At 34.1% G+C, this 24,813-nt stretch overlaps 1 protein-coding gene across 3 annotated transcripts in view; it reads left to right on the top strand.

Moving 5' to 3' along the window:
• Window positions 1-24,813, top strand: part of CSMD3 (CUB and Sushi multiple domains 3) — a 1,197,799-nt gene that overhangs the window by 276,863 nt on the left and 896,123 nt on the right. For all 3 annotated transcript variants that reach the window (XM_061171997.1, XM_061171996.1, XM_061171995.1), the window contains exon 4: window positions 10,646-10,840. In XM_061171997.1, the coding sequence (XP_061027980.1) occupies window positions 10,646-10,840 (195 nt within the window). The remainder of the gene's footprint in view (window positions 1-10,645; window positions 10,841-24,813) is intronic.

The following is a 24,813-nucleotide window of genomic DNA, read 5'->3' as shown; positions in this document are numbered from 1 at the left end:
AATGATACTTAATTCTCACTTATATTCATATTGCAATTCTAATAACTCCAGTCCTCACTCAATCCATGCATAGCTCCTATTAATTTGAATCAGAAGTATGCATGCTCACTGAATAAAGCCTGAAATGCAATTGGATAGGTCACATCAAGGAAAATTCTCTGCAGTCTGACAGTATGGAATGAAGGAAAAGTCCAGTGCAGGCAACTGAACAGAGAGATAATTGTCATAATTGGTTTCAATTAGTTTTTCATAGCTCTGGTGAAGCAGTTTCTATTGTATTATACCATGAGCTATAACCAGTAACAGAACTAGTTAGCATGATTAATAGGTGTCAATGCTTAAAAAGGTAAAATACATTCTAAATGTTAAGATCTCAGTGAAGATAAATGAACTGAATAACAATGTAAATGCATTGTTGAGAAACCTTTGCCTTTGTTAAATGTGATGTGGTTTGAATGGAATGAGTTCAGACATATTCACTGAACTCAAGTGTCATAAATACATATTTTCTGAGGAAAATGAGTTCATGTGCAAACAGCCATCTTTTCAGTATGAAACAAGTGACCATTAAATGAACGTTAGAATGTGGTGATAACAAGAAACTCACAACATAGTTAAAATCATAGTTCCTATTAATTTGCTTAAGTAGTCCAAATAAATTTTGGTAATGCCTGTGGTACTAAAGAAGAAACTGAAGTATTGAAAGCCTCCTTGGCCACACACTAGTGAATGGCAGAGATAGGATTCCAAGACAATTTTATTTGATTTCATTATTGGAGCTTTCTTTCACTGTATTTCCTTTTCTAATGATAAGGTCAACTGCAAGAACACAAATCAACTGGAGCAAGCTCCCTATTTGTTTTTAGTTTTCCTCCACACTTTCAGAGCTATTCCTATAGGGAGAAAAGGTTGAACATTACTCTGGAAGAGTAAAATAGTCAAGATTCATTGCACTGCTTGTCATCTAGGAAACTCTGAAGGCCCTGGTTTTCACTTCCCCACCAATCCTGCCCCCAACAAAGATTATTGTCTTGTATTTTTTGTCAGTATGGGGTTCAAAATTTTTTTTCTCAAGGAAGTTAAATTCCCAAAAAGATTTGAAATAATTTGGATTTCTCATATTTTCCTAACTTCCCAGTTCATCTTTGAATTAAGCTAATTCTTTAACCATAAAAATATTGAGAGCCCAGTATGTCCAAATTAAAGAGTTTGCAGTTTTAATGATGCACATGAAAAATATAATATCTGACTTGATTATGGTCTCGAAGGATAGAAACATTTGGATAGAGAAGAGGAGATATTTCATAATAGTGTAAGCAGATCATACTGAGGGACACTGATTATTTGAAATAGAACATGTGACTAGGCAAGCATAGGGAGATTTAGGAGAAGTATAAAGGGGTATGATTGTGGAGGATCTTGATCAAGTGGGAGATTGGATTTGCTTCTGTAGGCAGAGTTGGAAGGATTGTATGGAGGTATTTTGAAAGGATTGACCTGTAAACTCTGAAACAGGATGAAGGGGGGAGATACCTAAATATTAGGTGGTATGATCAGATAAACCTATCGATCTCCATTTCACTCTTTTTCTATATGAAAATGTTAGAAAAGAAACAAGCAAAACCACATTTCTGAAACTCTCTTATAGTGGATCCTTGAATTATAATTGCAAGTGACTCCTCTGCAGTTTCCTTCTCCTGTTCAGGGGTTGGTAGAGAGGTGGCAATGATTCTAGGTAAACTTAATTCCATTGGTGACCTAAAGGTAGTAGTCCCCTTACTGGGCTAATTCTGTATTAATCAAGAGGGCCATCCTAGAACTTGTTCCTAGAAACAGTATTAAATCCCTTTTGCTTAAAAAAGTGTTTTTTATTTCTGGCATTGATGAAATATTTGTACTAGAAGTGGTGCATTAAAATAAAAACCTAGGGACTTCCCTGGTGGCACAGTGGTTAAGAATCTGCCTGCCAATGTAGGGGACACGGGTTCGAGGCTTGGTCTGGGAAGATCCCATATGCCACAGAGCAATTAAGCCTGTGCGCCACGACTACTGAGCCTGCGCTCTAGAGCCTGCGAGCCACAACTGCTGAAGCCTGCGTGCCCTAGAGCCCACGTGCTGCAACTACTCAGCCTGTGTGCTGCAAGTACTGAAGCCTGTGTGCCTAGAGCCCGTGCTCTGCAGCAAGAGAAGCCACCACAATGGGAAGCCCATGCAACGCAACAAAGAGTAGCCCCTGCTCGCCGCAACTAGAGAAAGCCCACGTGCGTCAACAAAGACCCAAGGCAGCCGAAGATAAAATATAAAAAAATAAATAAAAAACCTAAAATATGTGTTACTGTTTTGTGGCCAGGAGTAGTAGTGAGGAAACATATTATGAGCTGGAAGGCTGGTGGCTTTTCTGAGTTATGGCAACTGTGGTGAAGTAATTGTTAATGACAATCTGGAAGACAGACCACTGAAGCTTTAGCTTGAAAGGATGAAGTTAAAAAAAAAAAAAACTTTGTTAAGGTGTGTGGCCTGTTCCTGGCTGCCTTTGACAAGAGTTTACAGCAAAGGCAAGAGGTCAGCCTGATATTTGCCAGTTTTCAAGAAGAGAATGAAGAAAGTAGAGTCTAAAATTCTGGTGATTTATGGGTTGGGAAAGCCAAATGCTTCTGTACAGCAGGGGGTAAGGAGGTTTATCAGAGTCTCCTATTAAGTTTCTTAGAGAATGAAGGGCAGCCCTGGGGCAAAGATCAGATAAAGAATGTTGCATTCCTGCCCAAGCTTATTGCTTCTGATCAATGCAGGGTGTTCTCAATTTAAAAAAGTGGTTAAAGCAAGTTGGAGTGGGTGGAGAGTGTTCACTGGCACATGAAAGTAACTGGAAGCAAATAAACCAGTTCCTATTAAGTTTTTAGAGGAAATTTTAGCCAAATAAACCCTAGAACTCATCTGCAAAACTCTTTGGGTGTTCAGTCCTTAAGGCAATTTTCAGGCACCAAACCTGCATTAACAGTTGTAGGACATAAGAACTCTGTACCCCAAGGATAGTCTACTCTCCCACACCCACTTCAAATTTTGCCACAGAGAATATGGACAAGGAAGAACTATTCAACAGGAAATGCCAGGAGACAACGGAGAACACAGGACAAAGGAGCACCTTCTTAAGAGCAGAAGCAGGGTCTTTAAGGGTATGAGGGTCTTCATAATTCCTGTTCAACAGGATCTATTTATTTCCATGACCATTGATTGTGGAATATTCTCCTTTCTTCCCTTATCGACATGGGGATATTTAATTTGACCATTCATTTTCTTCCCTTAACAGGTCAGTGATCCATGAGGAACTAGAGTTGGCCTTAATGGAAAAACAAAACAAACAAACAATAAATGGCTGCCCATCTCCCAGAAACCTTGTCACCTTCAGTGACACTTTGCGAATTTGGTTATACAAATCTTCTACCAGGAGTTGAGATCACACCTTGAATAATTAGCATTTAATGATGTTGACTTAAAAAAATGCATAACCTGAAAGTTGAGAATTATATTTTTTTGGCAGACATACTGAGGACTTAAACCTGGGAGAGAACCTCTCAGATAGCTCTGAGGGACTGTTCTGACGAGGTAAGGGAAGAGCCAGGATATATAGGAGTTTTTGCAAAAAAAAAAAACCCACAAAAACAAATAAAAACCCCACAACAACAAGTAGTCAGAACATCAAAAGATTACTGTTAATTAAAGAAAAAACAGACATCTCAAGTTAATGAATTTAACACTTTTTTATGTATGGGAAGATGCAAGGATCTAGGCTCATTGAAATCATTCCTTTAATTTGCACCTTAACTATCTAGGGCCAATCTCCTGTTTTCTCGATCCTCGGTCCCTTCCAGGTGCACAGTTGGGGGTGGTTGCAGAGGCTGATGGCATGATGGCTGCAACATCCTTTGTTTCCTGATATAGCAGGTGACATTTTTGTCCACAGTGAAGGCATGACCCAATCTTTAGTAGATCATAACTTAATCATACCTAATTTAGATGTCTCAAATGGAAAATTGATTGTAATAATAATAAAGTTGCAATTTGTTGAGCTAATAATAATGCCTGCCATGTAGTGAGTGTTTGCTCAGCATATAAATGACATATATATTGTTTTATATAGTCATATCAACAGCCTTGTGAAGTCAATATTCTCATATCCAAATAGTATGCATACATTATTTTGGCTGTTCGCCTTTTTAAAACTTAATTGTGGTGATCCTATTTAATGCACTTATTCATATTAAATTGAATTCGTATTAAATTAGTAAACTCACATAGTACATATCATACATACTATGAAAATCTCTGCTTATATGTATTGGGTTGACCAAAAGGGTTTTTTGTTTTTTTCCATAAGATGGCTCTAGTAGCACTTAGTTGTCTTTAACTTCATTCAAAATAATTTTGTTAGATTGTATGTGACAGCCATCATATCAGTGTGCATTTAAAAAAAGACATCAAAATTGGTGAATTTTTGTGTAACCATTCTAGTATTGAAGATGGAAGGAAAAAAGCAACATTTTCAGCATATTATGCTATATTATTTCAAGAAAGGTAAAAATGCAACTGAAACGCAAAAAAAAAGGTTTCTGCAGTGTATGGAGAAGGTGCTATGACTAATCGAACGTGTCAAAAGTGGTTTGTGAAGGTATCCAAGTCAAGCATTGAAAATCATTTGCACCAGCTTGGTTATATTCATCACCTTGATGTTTGGGTTCCACATAAGTTAAGCGAAGAAAACCTTCTTGATCATACTTCCTCATGCGATTCTCTACTGAAACATAATGAAAACGTTCCATTTTTAAAACAAACTGTGATGGGTGATGAAAAGTGGATACTGTACAACAATGTGGAATGGAAGGGATCATGGGGCAAACAAAATGAACCACCACCAAGCACACCAAAGGCCAGTCTTCATCCAGAGAAGGTGATGTGTATATGGTGGCATTGGAAGGGAGTCCTCTATTATGAGCTCCTTCCAGAAAACCAAACGATTAATTCCAATAAATACTGCTCCCAAGTAGACCAACTGAAAGCAGCACTAGACGAAAAGCGTCCAGAATTAGTCAACAGAAAACGCATACTCTTCCATCAGGATAACGCAAGACTGCGTGTTTCTTTGATGACCAGGCAAAAACTGTTACAGCTTGGCTGGAAAGTTATGATTCATCTGCTGCATTCACCAGACATTGCAACTTCAGATTTCCATTTATTTCGGTCTTTACAAAATTCTCTTAATGGAAAAAAATTCAATTCCTTGGAAGACTGTAAAAGGCACCTGGAACAGTTCTTTGCTTAAAAAGATAAATTTTGGGAAGATGGAATTATAAAGTTGCCTGAAAAAATGGCAGAAGGTAGTGGAACAAAAGGGTGAACGTGGTTCAATAAAGTTCTTGGTGAAAATGAAAAATGTGTCTTTTATTTTTACTTAAAAACTGAAGACACTTTTGGCCAACACAATACATTTAGGGATTCCAATTATTTGCTCTCAGTTTTTCTCTTCTGAAGAGCTTATATAAGGTATCTCTCTCAGAGTAACACTTAATGACAGAATAGCTCTCCTTTCTATTCATGACTTATGCATAGGATATATATTCACTACATGAACCTATATATTTTGGTCAACCCTTTTGGAATACTTTTTTTTCCAATTTAGTTTCTACCCTACTACATCCATAAAACCTGTCTTCACTGTATTTTCAAGTCTAATAACTATTATAGTACTCTGAGTCTTGTATTTTAAAATTGTAATATGCTTGATAATTCTTTTTTTTTTCCTTCTAGCTAACTCTTTATCCTATTTTTAAACCTTACATCATCAGGAAATTCTTTCCAGACCTCCTTTTAATGTAGACTAATTAAGTTTTCTCAATTATATACTTTCATTTTAGCCTATATGTTTCCTTTATCCCAATTACTACATTATAATTAATATTCTGTAGTCATTTCTTTCCTTGGTTAACATCAAGTTATGAACTCTATGAAGGAAGGGCCATGTGTGTCATTTGCAAAACTATATCCCCAAAATATTGCCCATGATAGCTGTTAATAAACTTTTGTACAATGAATATCTACTTTTCATGGGTAATAGCATGCAATTTTTTTTTTTAGTTTATTTATTTATTTATGGCTGTGTTGGGTCTTCGTTTCTGTGCGAGGGCTTTCTCTAGTTGTGGCAAGCGGGGGCCACTCTTCATCGCGGTGCGCGGGCCTCTCACTATCGCGGCCTCTCTTGTTGCGGAGCACAGGCTCCAGACGCGCAAGCTCAGTAATTGTGGCTCACGGGCCCAGCTGCTCCGCGGCATGTGGGATCTTCCCAGACCAGGGCTCGAACCCGTGTCCCCTGCATTGGCAGGCAGATTCTCAACCACTGCGCCACCAGGGAAGCCCGACAGCATGCAATTTTGAAATGATCTAAGACTTTTAAGTTAGGGACACAGGCTTGAACCACAAGTCTACAGTTCATTAGTTGGGTGGCCATCGGAAAGTTTCTTAAGCTGATTCACAATTTCCCTTTCTGTACAATGAGGGAAATCATATATGGTGTTGGGTATTTTGTGAGATGTAAGGTGGGAAAATGAATGCTTAAAACAGAGTGTGGCTCAGAGCTGATTTCAGCAATTAAGGCTATTAGCATTCTCAAATTGTAAATTTTTAGAAAGCAAAGAAGGTGGTGTTGCTTTACCTGTTACACATCACAGAGCAATGTTAACGGTAATCCTCAAGAGCCTCTGATGAATAAATTAATTGTGTCATTTACCAAGTAATTTATTGTTATGTTTCCTTTTAACTAATATAGATGAATGTCACTAAACTCTAACCTCTATAACTCAATTGGATTTTTGTTTATCTTGGATCTCTCCCAAGTAATTTTTTGCTGTATCGACAATCGTTTACACTTTAGTTTATGTTACCAAATTCCTTCATGTTATTTGCTGATAATTTCAATATCTGTGAGAAGAGAAGATAAATAGAATACACATCTTTCCAACAAATGCACAATAATTTATTGTGGATAGAGCAGTAAAATTAAATAAAGGGTCTCTGACATTTTTAGAGACGTATTTTGAGTGTAAAGTCTTCAGACATGTTTTCCAGTTTTCTTTTCAGTTCACTAAACTGCCCACCCTAAGTATTTCAGTTTTGTCTTACAAACATGATCTCGTGGCATAATTCCAAGAGTAAATTCAAATAAACCTTTAGTACGTAGGGAGTTTCTTTTATTTAGTAATCTTTGCATTAAAAATTTTGATCAATGCTCAACCAACAGTATGATGAATATAACTTGATAGTACCCTACCAACACACTCCAGTCCCATTTTAAACTTTGCATTATGGAATATCAAATGAGATTTATCAGGTTCTGTAGTTTTATTTTAATCACCTAAACCTTTTGATTGATATATTAGTGTCATCTGTTGATGAAGAAAGATAGCTGTAGTCTGTTCAGCAATTCTGCTTTTAGATGTAATCATCTACTTCAGAAACACATTGAAGTGACAAGCACAATGTGGTTATCTTGCATGTACATTTAATGAATTACATGAAAATTCTTCATTTTATGCTTAAATCTCTATTTTCTTTAAGAATGATTTCATAATAAACAATATCATTACTTTGTAAATACCGTGTATATTAATGATTAGTTTGTAATCTGTTTTACTGAAAGTGACCTACCATGTATATCTTCATTTTTTTCCGAAATTCAAACTCTTGATAGCTGGTAGAAACAGTGTTTAAAAATTAATCTAGATCTAAAATTCTTATAGTAATGAAAAAGCTAATTTTATTTAAAAGTTCAAATGTGCAGCACTATTTATTTAAAAAAATCAAGACTAAAAAGTGAATGTTCAATCAGAATATAGCAGGTTTTTTAATGGTGGGTTTTATAATTCTTCCAGTTAATAACACATCTTTCTTGGCTCTGTGTTTTAAAATGGACATAAACAGCTTAGAGAGAAGTCCCAAATTAAAGGGTTGGGAGGGCACAAAAAATAGAATCCATGATCAATGACTATAGAATTGGGATCTATTAAACCTGAATGTGAAGCATCCTAATAATTGTCTTCATGTGTTACTCAATGTACAGAGGATGATGGGTAGGTTGTTGTTTTTGAAGGTTAAAGAACAAGGGCAAATGAAAGCAGGAATTTCTGAAGATGAGAACCAGATATATTTTGGAATTATCTTCTTTGAGTTTCATTTCGAAACAGGCTAAATTCTTATCTGTCTTCTGGTTTAGAAATAATTCAGCCACAAGGCAAGGGCTCGATTAGGTAATCTATTAAAATTCCAACCAGTGTTATTATTAATTCACTGATTCACTTCATGTTTTCCTTTTGCTTTAGGTACTTTTTTCGGGGTAGTGCATGTTTGTTCATTTAAATAAAAGTTAAATTTGAGTATAGCAACTATTTAGAGCTTTCTTCTTTCTTCCTTTCATTCCTACACCTAACCGCTTCTTGTAAAATAATTTGGAAACTGCTTTTTCCCCTAGATGTATAACTTCATGATAATTGAAGTCCTGACCTTAATTATTTCTTAGGGGTGAGAGGGAAAGGAGTGGATTGAATCTAAGGACACAAGTGGTAGTTTCATTAAAAGTATTTCCTTTTTTATTACTATATTCAAGGGATTGAATTCTTACTCATTTCATCAAAACTTATTAACCTCACCATCTCTTACAGCAAACATCTCATCTATTAATCAATTGAATTTTCTAAAAAATTAACTCTCAAAGTAAACTCTTCATTTCAAAAGTATTTTGTAAAGAATGGCTGAAAATTTATAGACAATAAATATGTTTTAAATTTTACGAAAATGAACCTATAAAATATACCTTTGAGAAATAGTAAAGTGAGATATTAGAATTCATTAATCTTGGTTACAGATATTTTAAAATATTTTACAGATATCAGTTTATAATATATAATTAAATGGTGAGGAAGCTTAAGGAAATTGCCTGTTATTTATAGAAACCATTGATATTTAATTAGTATTAGTCAAGTTCTTTTCTAGGATTGAGAACCTAAAATAATTGCTTTAAACTAAAAGTATATACTTCATTTCTAATGTATATAGGGCAAGTTCTATGAATCCTCAATACACTTCTCGCTGATTGACCTCATTGGAAATTCATCACTGATTTTTTTCTTTTCTATACTCTTGAAAAATTAAACAGAAAAAAAAAATTCACTTAAGAAACACTCTCAAAAGTACTATAAGCATATTATGGGTAAAAATATAAAATTTCAGCTTTGTTTACAAATTATCAATAAATTATGATTGCTTTTGTACAGTTACATCTACATTTTATGAAGTGTGTTTTATTTTGATATTGTATTTTTACTTACTATTGTTATTGATATTTTCAATATTAGTGGTTTATAATTATTTGATTTAATATAAATGATATTGCATGGAATACTAACTGAACAAATAGGATGAATATCAAGGCTAATTGGAAACATAATTTTTTTTTGCATTGCGACGTCTTTTTTAGCTTTTTATTTTGCAGTAATTTCAGACTTTAAGGTAAATTGTGAAAATAGTACAGAGTTCCCATATACGTACTCTTATTCAGCTTTCCTTAGTATTAACTGCTTATGTAACCATAGCACAGTTATCAAAACTAGGAAATTAACATTTGTATAATACTATTAAGTAAGCCATAGACTTTACTCAAACTGGAATACCTTTTAGTCCATTCATTCCTTACTGTTTGTATTTCTATTATTATTTGTAGTATAAAAGTAATATAATGTAAAGGTAATATAATAGAAAATTTAGAATATACTATAAGAAAAAATAATGCTTCCCAACTTCTGCTATTTCTTTATATTTTTTCAATTTTTTTCACTTAAAGTGAAAATGTATTTTTCTCTGAGATGAATATTATTTAAAAAATCTCTTATATTTGTGTACTTGTATACTTTTAAGCATCAACTAATAAAATAACAGGGCAATAGGTGAATATCAGACAATTTCCAGATATTTTGCGTATTGATCTAATTAAAACTTCACAAGTGTATGTACTTACTATGATAATGCTCATTGTATTCTCCAGGTTAAACACATATTAGAGCTGGAATTCTATTCCAATCTCTCCAACTTCAAAAATATGTCCATTTTTTGCTGCACTATATTTTTCTTATTTAAGTGAAAAAAAGTTTCCACCCAGAATGTATATTTTTTTTCAGATAAATGTTCATGGTTTAGGGTTAAGTAGAAGCATCAGAGTAATGGAGAGCATACTGATGAAACTAGATTTGCATATTACTATGTTAGTAGAATGTAACTTTGAAGAAGCCACATGAATGGTATTGATCTTTTTATCTGTAAAATATGAGTAATACTAATTTTAAAAATTGCCACAAACTTAAACAATATAAAATACCTAAATTTTGCTGGCACGAAGAATGACACCTAATACCTATTCAGTAAAATTTCATTCCTTTCCCATACTTCTCTGTTTATGTAATTGAAATAGCAGACATTTCCATTTTTCTGTAAATCTTCTTAAAAGGAAAAAAATAGACACCTGTATCTACATATAATTTTATAAATCTAAAATGTTAAAATATATATTAAAATAACTGTAAACTCTCCTTTTCCCTCCCTTCTATAGAATTGCAGAGTAGCTCTTGTGGAAACCCAGGAGTTCCACCCAAAGGTGTGCTATATGGTACAAGGTTCGATGTTGGGGACAAGATCCGCTACAGCTGTGTAACTGGATATATCCTTGACGGCCACCCTCAACTCACCTGTATAGCCAATTCAGTTAATACAGCCTCATGGGATTTTCCTGTTCCCATCTGTAGAGGTAAAGAAAAAAATAATGTTTATTTTTATGTTGACTGAATATTCGTTTGACATAATGAAAATATTTTAAAAATAAGAGTGATAATCAGACAGTATATTTGCAAAACATATTTGGTGCTTGTTTCTTTTATAAAATCTGAAGCTTAGAGAAAAGCACGTACAGTACATGAAAGATTAAGAAAAATACTTAGGACAACATTACTTGTGAAACGAGACAGTGGATTATATTTCTATATTTCTATACATATTTATACATACATTGTGTATATATGTGTCTTGATGTTTGTACTGGAAAAACATGGAGTTTATGATGCTTAGAAATTTAGTTAGGCTGTCAAAGTCATGATTTTGTTTTCATTTTGAAATATTGACTGAATCTATGAATCTTTTAAAGATTTCTGGTAGAGAGCTTAGCATGGGAATTCGTGAAATTAAGAATGCTGTATAATTTATTATCAATACTAATAAGGATCACTTGTATTATGGGGAAAACATAGTAATATACTAATGTAGACAAAGGTACAAAGTACGTAGCCTGGAAGACAGAACATGTTCAACATTAGCTAAATTCACGCATGAATCTTGCTCACAGAAATTCTCTGGAGAAATCATGATCTCAAGTCATCTGCCCATTTTTTGATCAGGTTTTGTTGTTGTTGTTGAGTTTTATGAGTTCTTTTTCTATTTTGGTTATTAACCCCTTATTTATTATAGGATTTGCAAATATCTTCTCCCATTCAGTAGGTTGTGTTTTCATTTTGTTGGTCCTTTGCTTTGCCGTTCAGAAGCTTTTTAGTTTGATGTAGACCCATTTGTTTATTTTTGCTTTTGTTTCCTTTTCCTTAGGAGACATATCCAGAAAGATATTGCTAAGATCGATGACAAACAGTGTACTGTCTATGCTTTCTTCTAGGCGTTTTATGGTTTTGGGTCTTATATTCAAGTCTTTAATCCATTTTGAGCTGATTTTTGTATATGGCATAAAATAGTGGTCTAATTTCATTCTTTTGCATGTGGCTGTCCAGTTTTCACAGTGCCTTTCACCACAGAGACTATCCTTTGTCAATTGTGTGTTCTTTGCTCCTTTGTCATAAATTAATTTTCCATATATACGTAGTTTTATTTCTGAGCTCTCAATTCTACTCCATTTGAGCTCTATGTATGTTTTTCTGCCAGTATCATGCTGTTTTGATTATTATAGCTTTGTAATGTAATTTGAAATCAGTGTGATATCTCCAGTTTTGTCCTTTTTCTTGGAATTGCTTCAGCCACTTGGTGTCTTTTGTGGTTCCATATAATTTTTAGGGCTTTTTGTTCAATTTCTGTGAAAAATGTTGCTGGAATTTTGATAGGGATTTCATTGAATCTGTAGATTGCTCTAGATAGTATGGATGCTTTAACAATGTTAATTCTTCTAACATTTTAACAGTGTTAATCCATGAGCTGAGCGTGGAATATCTTTCCATTTCTTTGTGTCTTCTAGGCCTTTATTACATTGAAATACTCTTTTCTATACCTATTTTATTGAGAGTTTTTTGTCATAAATGTGTGTTGAATCTTGTCAGATGCTTTTTCTGTATCGAGTGGAACATATATTTATTTTTCATTTTGTTAACGTGATATATGTGTGTGTGTATGTATATATACACACACAGATACGTGTGTGTGTATATATAAATATCACATTGCTTGATCTGCAGATGTTGAACCATCCTTTAATTCTAGGAATAAATCCCACTTGATCATGATGTATGCTCTCTTAAATGCATTGTTGTTATTCAGTTTAGTAATATTTGTTGTAACATAATTTTAATAGTAACATAAATAGTAACATTAATAGTAACATAATTTTTGCATATATGTTCATCAGAGATGTTGGCCTGTAATTTTCTTTTTTTGTGTGTACTTGTCTGGTTTTAGTATCAGGGTAATGTTGACCTCATAAAATAAGTTAGGAAGCATTCCTCCTTTTCAATTTTTTGGAAAAATTTGAGAAGAATGGGTGTTAAATATTCTTTGAATATTTGGTAGAATTCACCTGAAAAGCTGTTTTGGATCTGGAATTTTGTTTTTTGTGAGGTTTTTGATTACTGTTTTAATTACCTTATCAGTTTTCTGTCTATTCAGATTTTTTATTTCTTTATGATTTAGTCTTGGAACATTGTATGATTCTAAGAATGTATCCATTTCTTCTTGGTTGTCCAATTTGTTGGTGTATAGCTGTTCATAGTATTCTCTTATAATCCTTTGTACTTCTGTGATATCTTTTGTTACTTCTTCCCTTTCTTTTCAGATTTTATTTATCTGCACCTTCTTTCTTCTTTTTTTTTCCTTAGTGATTCTAGCTAAAGGTTTATCTTTTCAAAGAACCAGCTCTTAATTTCATTGATCTTTTCTATTGTCTATTTAGTCTCTTTTCATTTATTTCTACTCTGATCTATATGATTTCCCTTCTTCTACTCAGTTTGGGCTTTGTTCTTTTTTTTTTTTTCTTTTTCCTAGTTCTTTTAGGTTAGAGTGTATATTTGATATTTTTCTTATTTCTTGAGGTAAGGCTGTTCGGTACCACGTTTGCTGCATCTGATAAGTTTTGGTATGTTGTATTTTCATTTTCATTTGTCTTCAGGTGTATTTTTTATCTTCCTTTGATTTCATCATTGATCCAATAGTTGTTCAGTAGCATGTTGTTTACGTTTCACATATTTGTGATTTTTCTAGCTTTCTTCTTGTAATTGATATCTAGTTTCATACTATTGTGATCAGAAAAGACGTTTGATATGATTTCAGTCTTCTTAAATTATTGAGACTTTTTTGTGTGTGTCCCAAGAAATGCTCTATCCTTGAGATGTTCCATGTGCACTTGAGAAGGCTGTGTGTTCCGCATTTGGATATAATGTTCTGTAAATTTATTAAGTCCATTTTATCTAGTGTTTCATTTAAGGCCACTGTTTCCTTGTTAGCTTTCTCTCTGGATCATCATTCACTGATGTAAGTGGGATGTTAAAATCTCCTACTATTACTGTGTTGCTCTCAGTTTCTCACTTAGTTCCGTTAATAATTGTTTTATATATGTTGGTGCTCCTATGCTAGGGGCATATGTATTAATAACTGTTGTGTCTTCTTGATGAATTGTACCTTTTATCATTATAGTATTTCCATATCTGTCTCCTTATCATTTTTTGGTTTGAATTCTCTTTTGTCTCATATGAATATGGCTACATCCACTTTTGTTTGGCTGCCATTTGCTTAGAGTGTCATCTTCCATCCCTTCCTTTGAGTCTGTGCTTGTCTTTAGAGCTGAGCTGAGTCTCCTGGAGAGCATATAGTTGGCTGTTGTGTTGTATTCTGTCTATCCACTCTGTGTTTCAATTGGTGAATTCAGTCCATTTACATTCGTACTTCCATTTTGTTTTCCGGTTGCTCTATATCTCTTGTTTCTTTTTTTTCTATTGTTTCTGTCTGCCATTTTATTTTGGTGATTTTCTATGATGTATTTCTCAGTTTCTTTTTTCTTTCCTTATTGTGTCTCTGCTCTAGATTTATGTATTATGATTACCATGAGGTTTATATAAAACATCTCATAAATAAAATAGTCTTCTTTTATTGAAGTATAGTTGATTTACAGTGTTTCAGGTGTACAGCAAAGTGATTCAGTTATATCTGTCTATTCTTTTTCATATTCTTTTCCATTATATGTTATTGCAAGATAGTGAATGTAGTTCCCTGTGTTATACAGTAGGTCCTTGGTGTTTATCTATTTTATATATCTGTTAATCACAATTTCCCAATTTATCCCTCCCCCCTTCCCCTTTGGTAATCATAAGTTTGTATTCTGTCTCTGAGTCTAGTTCTGTTTTGTAAATAAGTTCATTTGCATCATTTTTTAAAAATTCCACATATAAGTTATATCGTATGATATTTGTCTTTCTCTGTCTGACTTACTTCACTTAGTTTGATAATTTCTAGGTCCATCCATGTTTCTGGAAATGGCATTACTTCATTCTTTTTTATGGCTGAGTATCATTCTATTATACATGTAACGGAATATTTTATATATATATGTGTGTGTGTATGTGTATATATATAGGTGTATATATATGTATATATGTGTGCTATGTCTGCTTTATCCATTCATCTGTTGATGGACATTAAGGTTGCTTCCATGTCTTGGTTCTTGTAAATAGTGCTGCTATGAACATTGGGGTGCATATATCTTTTCAAATTAGAGTTTTAATCTTTTCTGGATATATGCCCAGGAGTGGGATTGATGGGTCATATGGTAGCTCTATTTTCAGTTTTTTATGGAACCTCCATACTGTTCTCCACAGTGGCTGCACCAATTTACATTCCCACCAACAGTGTGGGAGGATACCCTTTTCTCCACATCCTCTCCAGCTTTTATTATTTGTTGACTTTTTGATGATGGCCATTTTGACCAGTGTGAGGTGGTACCTCATTGTAGTTTTGATATGCATTTCTCTAATAATTAGTGAAGTAGAGCACCTTTTCATGTGCCTATTGGCCATCTGTATGTCTTCTTTGGAGAAATGTCTGTTTAGGTCTTCTGTGCATTTTTTGACTGGGTTGTTTGTTTTTTTGATATTGAGTTGTATAAGCTGTTTGTATATTTTAGAAATTAACCCCTTGTTGTTTTCATTGTTTGCAAATATTCTCTCCCAGTCCATAGGTTGTCTTTTTATTTTGTTTATAGTTTCCTTTGCTGTATAAAGGCTTTTAAGTTTAACTAGATACTATTTGTTTATTTTTGCTTTTGTTTCCATTATCCTTGGGGACAGATGCAATAAAATATTGCCGTGTTTTATGTCAAAGAGTGTTTTGCCTGTGTTTTTCTCTAGGAGTTTTATAGTATCCAGTCTTACATTTAGGTCTTTAATCAATTTTGAGTTTATTTCTGTATGTGGTGTTAGAGAATGTTCTAATTTCGTTCATTTACATGTAGCTGTCCAGTTTTCCCAGCACCACTTATTGAAGAGAGTGTCTTTTCTCCATTGTATATTCTTGCCTCCTTTGTTGTAAATTGACCATAAATGTGTGGGCATATTTCTGGACTTTCTATCACTTTCTATTGATCTATGTGTCTGTTTTTGTGTATGTACCATACTGTTTTGATAACTGTGGCTTTGCAGTATAGTCTGAAGTCAGGGAGCATAATTCCTACAGCTCCATTCTTCTTTCTCACGATTGTTTTGGCTATTTGGGGTCATTTGTGTTTCCATACAGATTCAAAAAATTTTTGTTCCAGTTCTGTGAAACATGCCATTGGTAATTTGATAGGTATTGCATTGAATCTGTAGATTGTCTTGGGTAATATGATCATTTTAACTATGTTGATTCTTACAATCCAAGAACATGATATATCTTTCCATCTGCTTTTGTCGTCTTCAGTTTCTTTCATCAGCACCTTATAGTTTTTGGAGTACAGGTCTTTTGCCTCCTTATGTAGGTTTATTTGTAGGTATTTTATTCTTCTTGATGTGATGGTAAATGGGATTCTTTTCTTAATTTCTCTTTCAGCTATTTTGTTGTTAGTGTATAGAAATGCAACAGATTTCTGTATATTAATTTTGTATCCTGCAACTTTACTGAATTCATTGATGAGCTCTAGTAGTTTTCTGGTAGCATCTTTAGGATTTTCTACATATAGTATTATGTTATTTGCAAACAGTGACAGTTTTACAGCTTCCTTTCCAATTTGGATTCCTTTTCTTTCTTTTCTTCTGTGATTGCTGTGGCTAGGACTTCCAAAACTATGTGGAATAAAAGTGGCAAGAGTGGGCATTCTTGTCTTGTTCCTGATCTTAGCAGGAATGTGTTCAGCTTTTCACCATTGAGTATGATGTTAGCTGTGTGTTTGTCATATATGGCCTTTATTATGTTGAGGTTTTTTCCCTGTATGTTCACTTTCTGGATAGTTCTTATCATAAATAGATGTTGAATTTTATCAAAAGCTTTTTCTGCATCTATTGAGATGATCATATGGTTTTTATACTTCAGTTTGTTAATGTGGTATATCCAACTGATTGATTTGTGGATATTGAAAAATCCTTGCGTCCCTGGGTTAAATCCCACTTGATCATGGTGTATGATCCTTTTAATGTGCTGTTGGATTCTGGATAATTCTCCATCAGTGTGACTTTAAGTTTGGTTTCTGGAGAATTTTCTTTTTTGTGATGCTGTGTTACCATGGTTTTTCATGGGGCTTGATGAGCTGTTCTTATGCCGGCACATTTGAAGTAGTGGACACTTTTCTTTTTTAGATGAATGTTCTTTTTTTCCTTGATTCTAATGATTTAACAGATTAGTAATCAGAGGTCTTTCTTTTGTTTTTCAGTAGCTTGTGCCATAGCACTGTTTTTGGTTTCTCTTACCTGAGCTGCCTGTAGTTATATTTGAGAATCAGCACTTTCCACCCTCTGCCACCTTTGCTAGAGGTATTGCCTTGTGCCTTCATTGTAGCTGCTTGTGCCTCGCTGCTGCTAATGATGCTGTTGTAGCTGGCATCATTACCTGGGGCACTGGGATGGCAAGAACCTACTCTGTGCCCAGGATCTCCTGAATCTCAGGCTCTGCTACAGTGGAGGGAGTGGGAGAGTAGGGAGTGAGCTGGAGTCTCAGTTGCCTCTGCTGCATCTGGGGTTATTAGGTTTGCATGTGCTACTGCTGTGGATGGGCAGGGCTGTAGTGGTAGGCACCTTCATGGCTGGAGAGACCAGTTGCAGGCTCAACTGCCACTGCTGCCTGGTTCCCTGTGAGCATGGGAACCACTGTGGCTGTGAGGCTGGAGTTATGTATGCCTCCTTCCCTGATGCTACCAGGTTCTCTGGGACTGTGCGCTCAGCTGCTGTGGTCAGGGGTTCAGGATCTCAGGCACTGTCTCTGCTTTTCTTCTGATTCTGCCTTCTCTATGTATTCCAGTCCACCCACCTTTACATGTACAGATGTGTGGAACTCTCCAGCACCCTGGTGTGCTGGACCAAGTCATATTTGTTGAGTTATGGATTTTTACTGGTTGTAGTTTGAAGAGGAGAGACAAAGAGAGCATCTCTCGTTCCACCATGATGCTGATGGCACCCCCTTGCATCTACTTCTATGACTGCTAATTAGCTACCATTTTCTTAAGTATTTATAGTATATTAGGAAATTTATAAGCATACTCACTTTTAAATTTCACAGTATGAAACTGAAGCTCAAAAATTTAAAAAAAATTGTTCAAGGTTACTCAGTAAATGTCAAGAACCATGAAGAGTTTGAGATTTTACTTGACTTGGAATTAACGATTTCTCTGCCACAGTTTCTTGGATGGTGATAGAAGACACAAGACTCTTGGGTCAGAAACAAAGGAGAGTTTATTATTCACAGAAGTGTCAGGAGACAGAGCATCAGCGTTTGTGCCAGTTGTCCAAGCCCCAGTTCCCATAGAATGTATGAAGAGTATGAGATATCTGCATATGTAGTATGTGTTGTTATAGGCGAGGAATCATGAGCTTCAGGACAAATACCTTTGAAAAGATAGTTTGGTACAAAGAGAAGAAGGACAGTTGGAATCTCTGCTTGCAAGATGTACAGAAACATTAAGAGTCTGATGAAGAAATTTTTCCCGATTTGGGGTGTGGTGGGGGGGATGCCAGATTTGAACCCATTCTGTCAGGTTCCAAAGCCTTAGCTTGTTATCCCTTTGATACTTCACCAAAATTATTTGCATCTGTCTTCAAAAATGTTTAATAACAAGAGAGTAAATGAAGTTTTATATGTGAATCAGTCCAAAAATGTTTAGTCAATTTTTTAAATGCATAAAACTCCCTAAATCAAAAGGACTTATTAAGGTACTTAAAACCAAGAGGTATTTTAAGAGGTTTCAGTGGAGTATTCCCAACACTATCTTAGAGTTAATTTCCTTTGTGGGGCTCCTTTTTTCCCTTCAGCTAAGAGCCTATGGGGTCAGGAAGATCTGAATCTAAATACTCATTCTTCCACTTACCTACTAGGGCCTTTGAGCAAAAATTACATTATTTTAGAAACTATTTCTTTAGCTATAATAGAATTAATAGATAGAAATACCAAAATCACAGTACTGTTGGAGTTTAATATGATAGCATATGTAAAGTGTCAGTTACATACAAAGTTATTTATGTAGCTCTATCTTTCCACTTTTCCATAGCACTTGTTACCATCTCCTCTTTAAAAAAGGAATTACAGTCAATAAAATCTTGATGGATAATATCATTTATACTTATATCCAAGTCTAACCTTCCAACCAGCGCTTCTGTTTTTGTTGTTGATTTTGTTGCCATTTTGTTTGTTTCTGCCAGGGCATATACTCTACTTCCCTACTCCTCATCTTCAAGTCCCTTCAGGCATATTTTCTTTGACTCCCATTCTAACCTCTATGGCTTTTATCTATCAAAAAATGACACCCATTGTTTTTTTGAAATTCTGTCTCCTCAACTTCATTTTACCAAGCTTACCTTTTTTTCTCTTTATCAGTGATAGTGATGAATACATTTACTCATTCAAATATATTTATTAAGGGCCTGCTCTGTGCAAAGCATTATTTCATGTGATGAGGATCAAAATATGATTAAGAAACACGTCTTGCCTTTAAGAACCCAGTTCTAGTGGGACTGATCATAATGTAATCAAGTAGTTACAGTAATGTGTGATAATTGCTTTAATATCAGAATCTATAGAATGTTAGGCACCTAGATAAGGAAGACCTTAATTTCTCCCAGTTGAGTGGAAGGGAGTTGAGGTTGGAACAGTGCTTTAAGAGAAAATTTCACAGAGGACTTGCTAAAAATACAAACTTTATAGAGCAATAACTTTTTCAGTGAGGCAGTAATTTTCCTTTCTAGCCTCAAAAGTAGTTCTCATGTATTACTAATATTCACTGGCTAAAGGTGGAGTCTATGAATATTCACTGGCTAAAGGTGGAGTCTCATGTATTACTAATATTCACTGGCTAAAGGTGGAGTTCATAGAGCGTATGATCTGGTTTTCTAAGGAGCAATTTACCACCCACTAGCCATTTTTTTTTTTATTTAAAACTTAAAAGAGTAGAGGGATAGTGCATTTGAATTTTGTGTGTTTGCCATTTTTGAAAAAAAAAAAAAAAGACTATTCAGTCCATGACTTCCCTCCTCTACTCTTTGCCACTTGATAGCATACTGATTCTTTAATTTATAACTTTGCAGGGGGCTGATAACATTGTAATGATCTGCTTATTGCTTTCCCTGGAGTTTACATATTCTCTCCTTGATGAAACCTTTGCTTTTAGAGAGTTATTTTGGTGATCCCTAACCATGATAGTTTAAGAAAAATGAATGCCTCATCAACCTAGAGAGTATGGTGCAAGGGTTTTTGTGTTCACAAGCACGATGAATTTTATCAACGCCATCTGCTAGTATTTGTAAAGGCATTTAACTGCTTGATGCTGGGCTAAACAATATTCCATAAAAAGTGAAACCAAATTCCTGTGCACTAAGTCTGGAATGAAAATACCTGGCATACATACCTGTTCTGCACTTCTTCCTTTGATAGACATTCCATGCCATTTATTTCACTGAGCTTTAATGTGGCCTCAGAGTCCTTCTCAACTCTGTGCTCCCAACACTTCTTACAAATTAAGAGCAGTTGGCAGACAAGGTGAAACGGATTTGCTAGTCCTAGATTAACCATTCTAAAATTCATAATGATATTCTATATTCAGAATGGCATTTTGGTGCACACAACCTGGGGCAAACTAATAAAAGTGCATGTGAAAGTTACACATAAATTAAGTGTAACTTTGAATTTTTCTACTGCACTTTCCATTACTATCTTGACAACGTTATCTGGACACAAAATCTTTTATTAGCCTTATCATTTCACATAAAGGGATCTGGTCTCTTTATGTGAATGGCTGTATTTAATAGTAATGAGGAAAACATTTTCTGCATGCCTTTTAATAAACAAGCAAGAGAAGCATAAATCATTTGATAATGAGGTTATTTTATCACCTCAGAGACTAGTGATGTCAGGCTACAAGGAAAAATTGACAAGTGTCTCAGGTCACTTGCTGTTTCTTCATCTCTCCCAGGAAAATGTAGGCTGTTCTATCAACAATCAGGCCAACACTCAACCACCTTCTCATGTACCCTAACTTTGTTCTGAAAAGTTCATTTGTGTGATTAAAAGGATGAAAACGTCCTGATTAAATTGTCTTAGTAGTGTCCAGTATGATGGAGCAAAGGATGCAAGACTTGTCTTTAAGGGTATAAGATCCGTGAGCTGATTTGCCTTCCTGCCACATATTACTGGAATGTTGTTTCTTTTGTCAAAAATTGAATATTTTTATTTATCTCAGGAGATTGTAAATGTTAGAGAGAACAGATTAAATGAGATAACATTTTTAAAATGTTTCTATAATGCCTAGCACATAGAAGGTACTCAAAAATTACAAATTGTTTCAAATACACGAAAAAGTAATTTAAAAAATAATATAGAAGTAATAGCTATCACTTGTGTTATATATGTGTTTAGAATATTTTAAAATATCCATTGCCAGTTAAACATATGCCTATAGCTCCAAGATATTTTCTTTAAAACAAGAGAGTAAAAAAGTCTGCAAAGAGTGGACTTTGGTCTAATAAAAGCTTTGGTTTCCTTTACATGTCTGCCACTGAGAAGATATAGAATCTTTATGTGGATATTTAGTGTTTCAGATCTCAGTTTTCTGATCTGTGTGATAGGGGAGTCCTTACTACTTGATAGTTACTATAATGAGGATTATATTAGTTAATATATATAAAATACAGACTCTATAATATTCAACAAGTAATGATTACTGCCTTACTTCTTACTTGATGATAGTCATCATCAAAACAGGTATTTGAAAACTGATCTAGATATATCCATTCTATGACCATACAGGCAGAGGAATTAATTTTTCTCAGAGTTGTAGTAGTTAAGGGGAACTTTAAACCCCACATTAGCCTAACACATTAGGTTGGGATCAGCAAGTAATAAACATCAGTGGTGAAAATATGTTTCCCATGGGTAACAGCATTTCTGAGTCATTAATTTCTGGAAGTTCTCACATTAGAAATATATTCAGTAATTAAACTGGTATCTACTAAGAAGTCACTATGCACATGCCATACAGCTAAGTGCCATGATAATTGAAACAGCCCCAGGCCTCATGAAACTCATAGTCTACTGAATATGGGAGCTTTTATTTGGAAGATGATCTATTTGGTGACCTGGGTTATTGTCCAAATGTGTGTACTTTAATTCCATGCAAAAAGATAGAGTGGCATTCTTGTATAAGAAATAGGTGCTGGCCTTCTGTGTATTTCTGATATTTAGAGAAGAAAATCAGGGATTTCTATATGTTTACCATATAATTGTCTGCTGCTGCGATTAGCAGTCAGCATTCTCTTTAACATTCAACTCACACATTATTTTCCCCACTAGGTATTTGTGAGTTATATCTTCCTCCATTCAGGAAGCTGTTTACTATTTTTTCCTTTTCCAACCTGTATATAATAACTCAAACGTTTTTGTTGCCTTACTCTATTGTCCAAGTTTTTTGTTCCTTCATATGTCATTCTCATTTTAAATTAATCCATTTTATTTGACAATAAAGAAATGGTCATTAAGTCTGTATTTTTTTGGTATTATATGTTATTATAAGGTATTATTAATTTATAGATGTTTATGTTTTTTTCCCTTAATGGAATGATTTCCACTTCTTTCTCTTTCTCTACAATTCCTAGAAAGATGCTGACAAATGTGTATTTTGAAAATCAAACACAAAAATCAGTTTCTTTTTGAGGCAACTGAGTCTTCAATTGTTTATGCCTATTCTGTGTAACTTTAAGCCATATATTTCTGTGGAGACTTTTGTTTATTTGGAGTTTTTTGTTTATTTGTTTTGATGTGTAAGAATTTAAAGTGTTTGTTCTAAATGAAAGATTCATATTGCTTGAGGAAAGTTTATATTTTTGAAGAATAACAAAATAATTTGATAATGTTATACCCAAAATAAAAACAGAATTTTATAAATATTAAGCAATACTCATTTCTAACACTTACCTACATTTCAAATCTTGTAGAAAGAAAGAAAAATTATACTGTCTCAGTGCTCACAAAGCATTCACATGATTATTTGGGACCATGACTTACAGAAAAGATGATGGAACATGCTTAGCCAAAAATATATTGACAGCTTCAGAATTCCCTGTGGTGAAATAGATTGTTCAATGCATGACAAGAACCTTGAAGAGCAATCACCTAACTTCCTACTAGGATATAAACTCAGTGAACCACACCAATGACCATCTGGTATTCTATTGCTCTTTGTAAAGCCATCACTCTAAAGATAAGGCAAAATAATTTAGGAAAATGAATGGAAGAAGGGGAATCGTAGCTCACCGAAGATATTGAGTAATGTCATGTGACACATGGCTAGCTATGTGGACTAGCTTCATGTGAAAAGTCCTTTTTTTGTGTGTTAAGAAAGCACAGTAAACAAAATTTTTATAGGAATCATTCTAGAAGGACACTTCATACATTTTTGGCTTGGGCTCTTTCTCCCCTATGCAGTATTATTGGTCACCTTAGTAAGTTACGTTAAGTGTGTGTGTGTGTTTGAGCCATTCAGTGATGAAAGATCTTTCGTGCAGTTAATAATAGAAGACAAAATTTAAATGTTGAAATTTGAATGCCTTCAGAAATTCTACTTTTTTGGTCTATTGCTCAGTGTGCTTGAAGTCTAAAATCTTTCTATAGTCACTTTTCTTAGGATTTTCCCAAGTGCAGATCTGACTCAACAAAACAAATAATTTGCTTTTTTACTATATGATTGTTATGTATGTAAAACTGGCACTAAATATCTTAAATATTGAAGGAGTCTTGAAAAATAAGTATTTTATCTATAGCTTTTAATGGTTCCATATTTATGTCACTAATTCCTTGTATTTTTGAGTAAGACAATTTTCCCTTCATTTATTGCTCCTTATGTTTGAGGTTACCGTAGCATTCAAACTAAGTTACAATTTGAAGGTCACTTATTATATATTTGTATTTGACTTATAGCTAATGTAAAAAAGGCAGATGATGTAGCATAAAAACATGATTTACATAGTAAATAAAATAAATGAGAATAAGGATAACTGTGTTGAGAAAATAATGGAAGAGAAAGTTGAAACCAAGAGCAAAGTTAATATACAAAAGTCATGTTCTGTATTTTTATATAGTTGTTAAAATCAACATTAAATTTGGCTTTAATCCACCTGGGAACCTAAACAAATCTGGAGAACATTATTAGTTCATAGTCTCACAAAGCAAACAATTTGTGAGGGAAAACCACACTTACTAAGCAGAGTGCAAAATTTCTTATGCAATACAACATGAAGAAGGCACAGTATACTCTAATGTCTATGTCCTATATTAGTAAATTTGAACTCAGAGAATGAGCTTCCCAGGGTTGCATCACATCTTCTTACTGATGTGTAAATGAGGCCTTGTTATTGAAAAGATGGAGGATCGTATTCATAGAATCAGTATAATCAAACCACACATGCCTAATGTCATTGGCCATTATCAGTGACGTACAAACCCAACTATCTAGATTTAGTTCTGACCCAATTTTTGCATATTTTCAAAATGTGAATCTCTTTGTTAGTTTGTACATTTGAAATTTGATGTGAAAATTCATCATCTGAGAACAGAACCAAGGGCATAATGTTTCTGCATTAATATGATCTTAATTGTCTTTTACATTTTGTCATTTAATAGATGTGTAATTAATTTCAAAAATAAGTTTTTTTATATTTAGACATCTTATACAGGAAATTCAGTGTGAATATAGTTAACAAAACTTTATATTTAGCATGAATCTGTACTTATTGTAAATATATTAATGATTATTCCAAATTTTTTGAAAATGTTATATGATTGCATTTATCATAGCTC

The sequence above is a fragment of the Eubalaena glacialis genome, chromosome 17, assembly GCF_028564815.1.
Source record: "Eubalaena glacialis isolate mEubGla1 chromosome 17, mEubGla1.1.hap2.+ XY, whole genome shotgun sequence".
In the NCBI taxonomy this organism is placed as follows: Eukaryota; Metazoa; Chordata; class Mammalia; order Artiodactyla; family Balaenidae; genus Eubalaena; species Eubalaena glacialis.
This window is presented reverse-complemented; position numbering and strand designations above follow the sequence as displayed.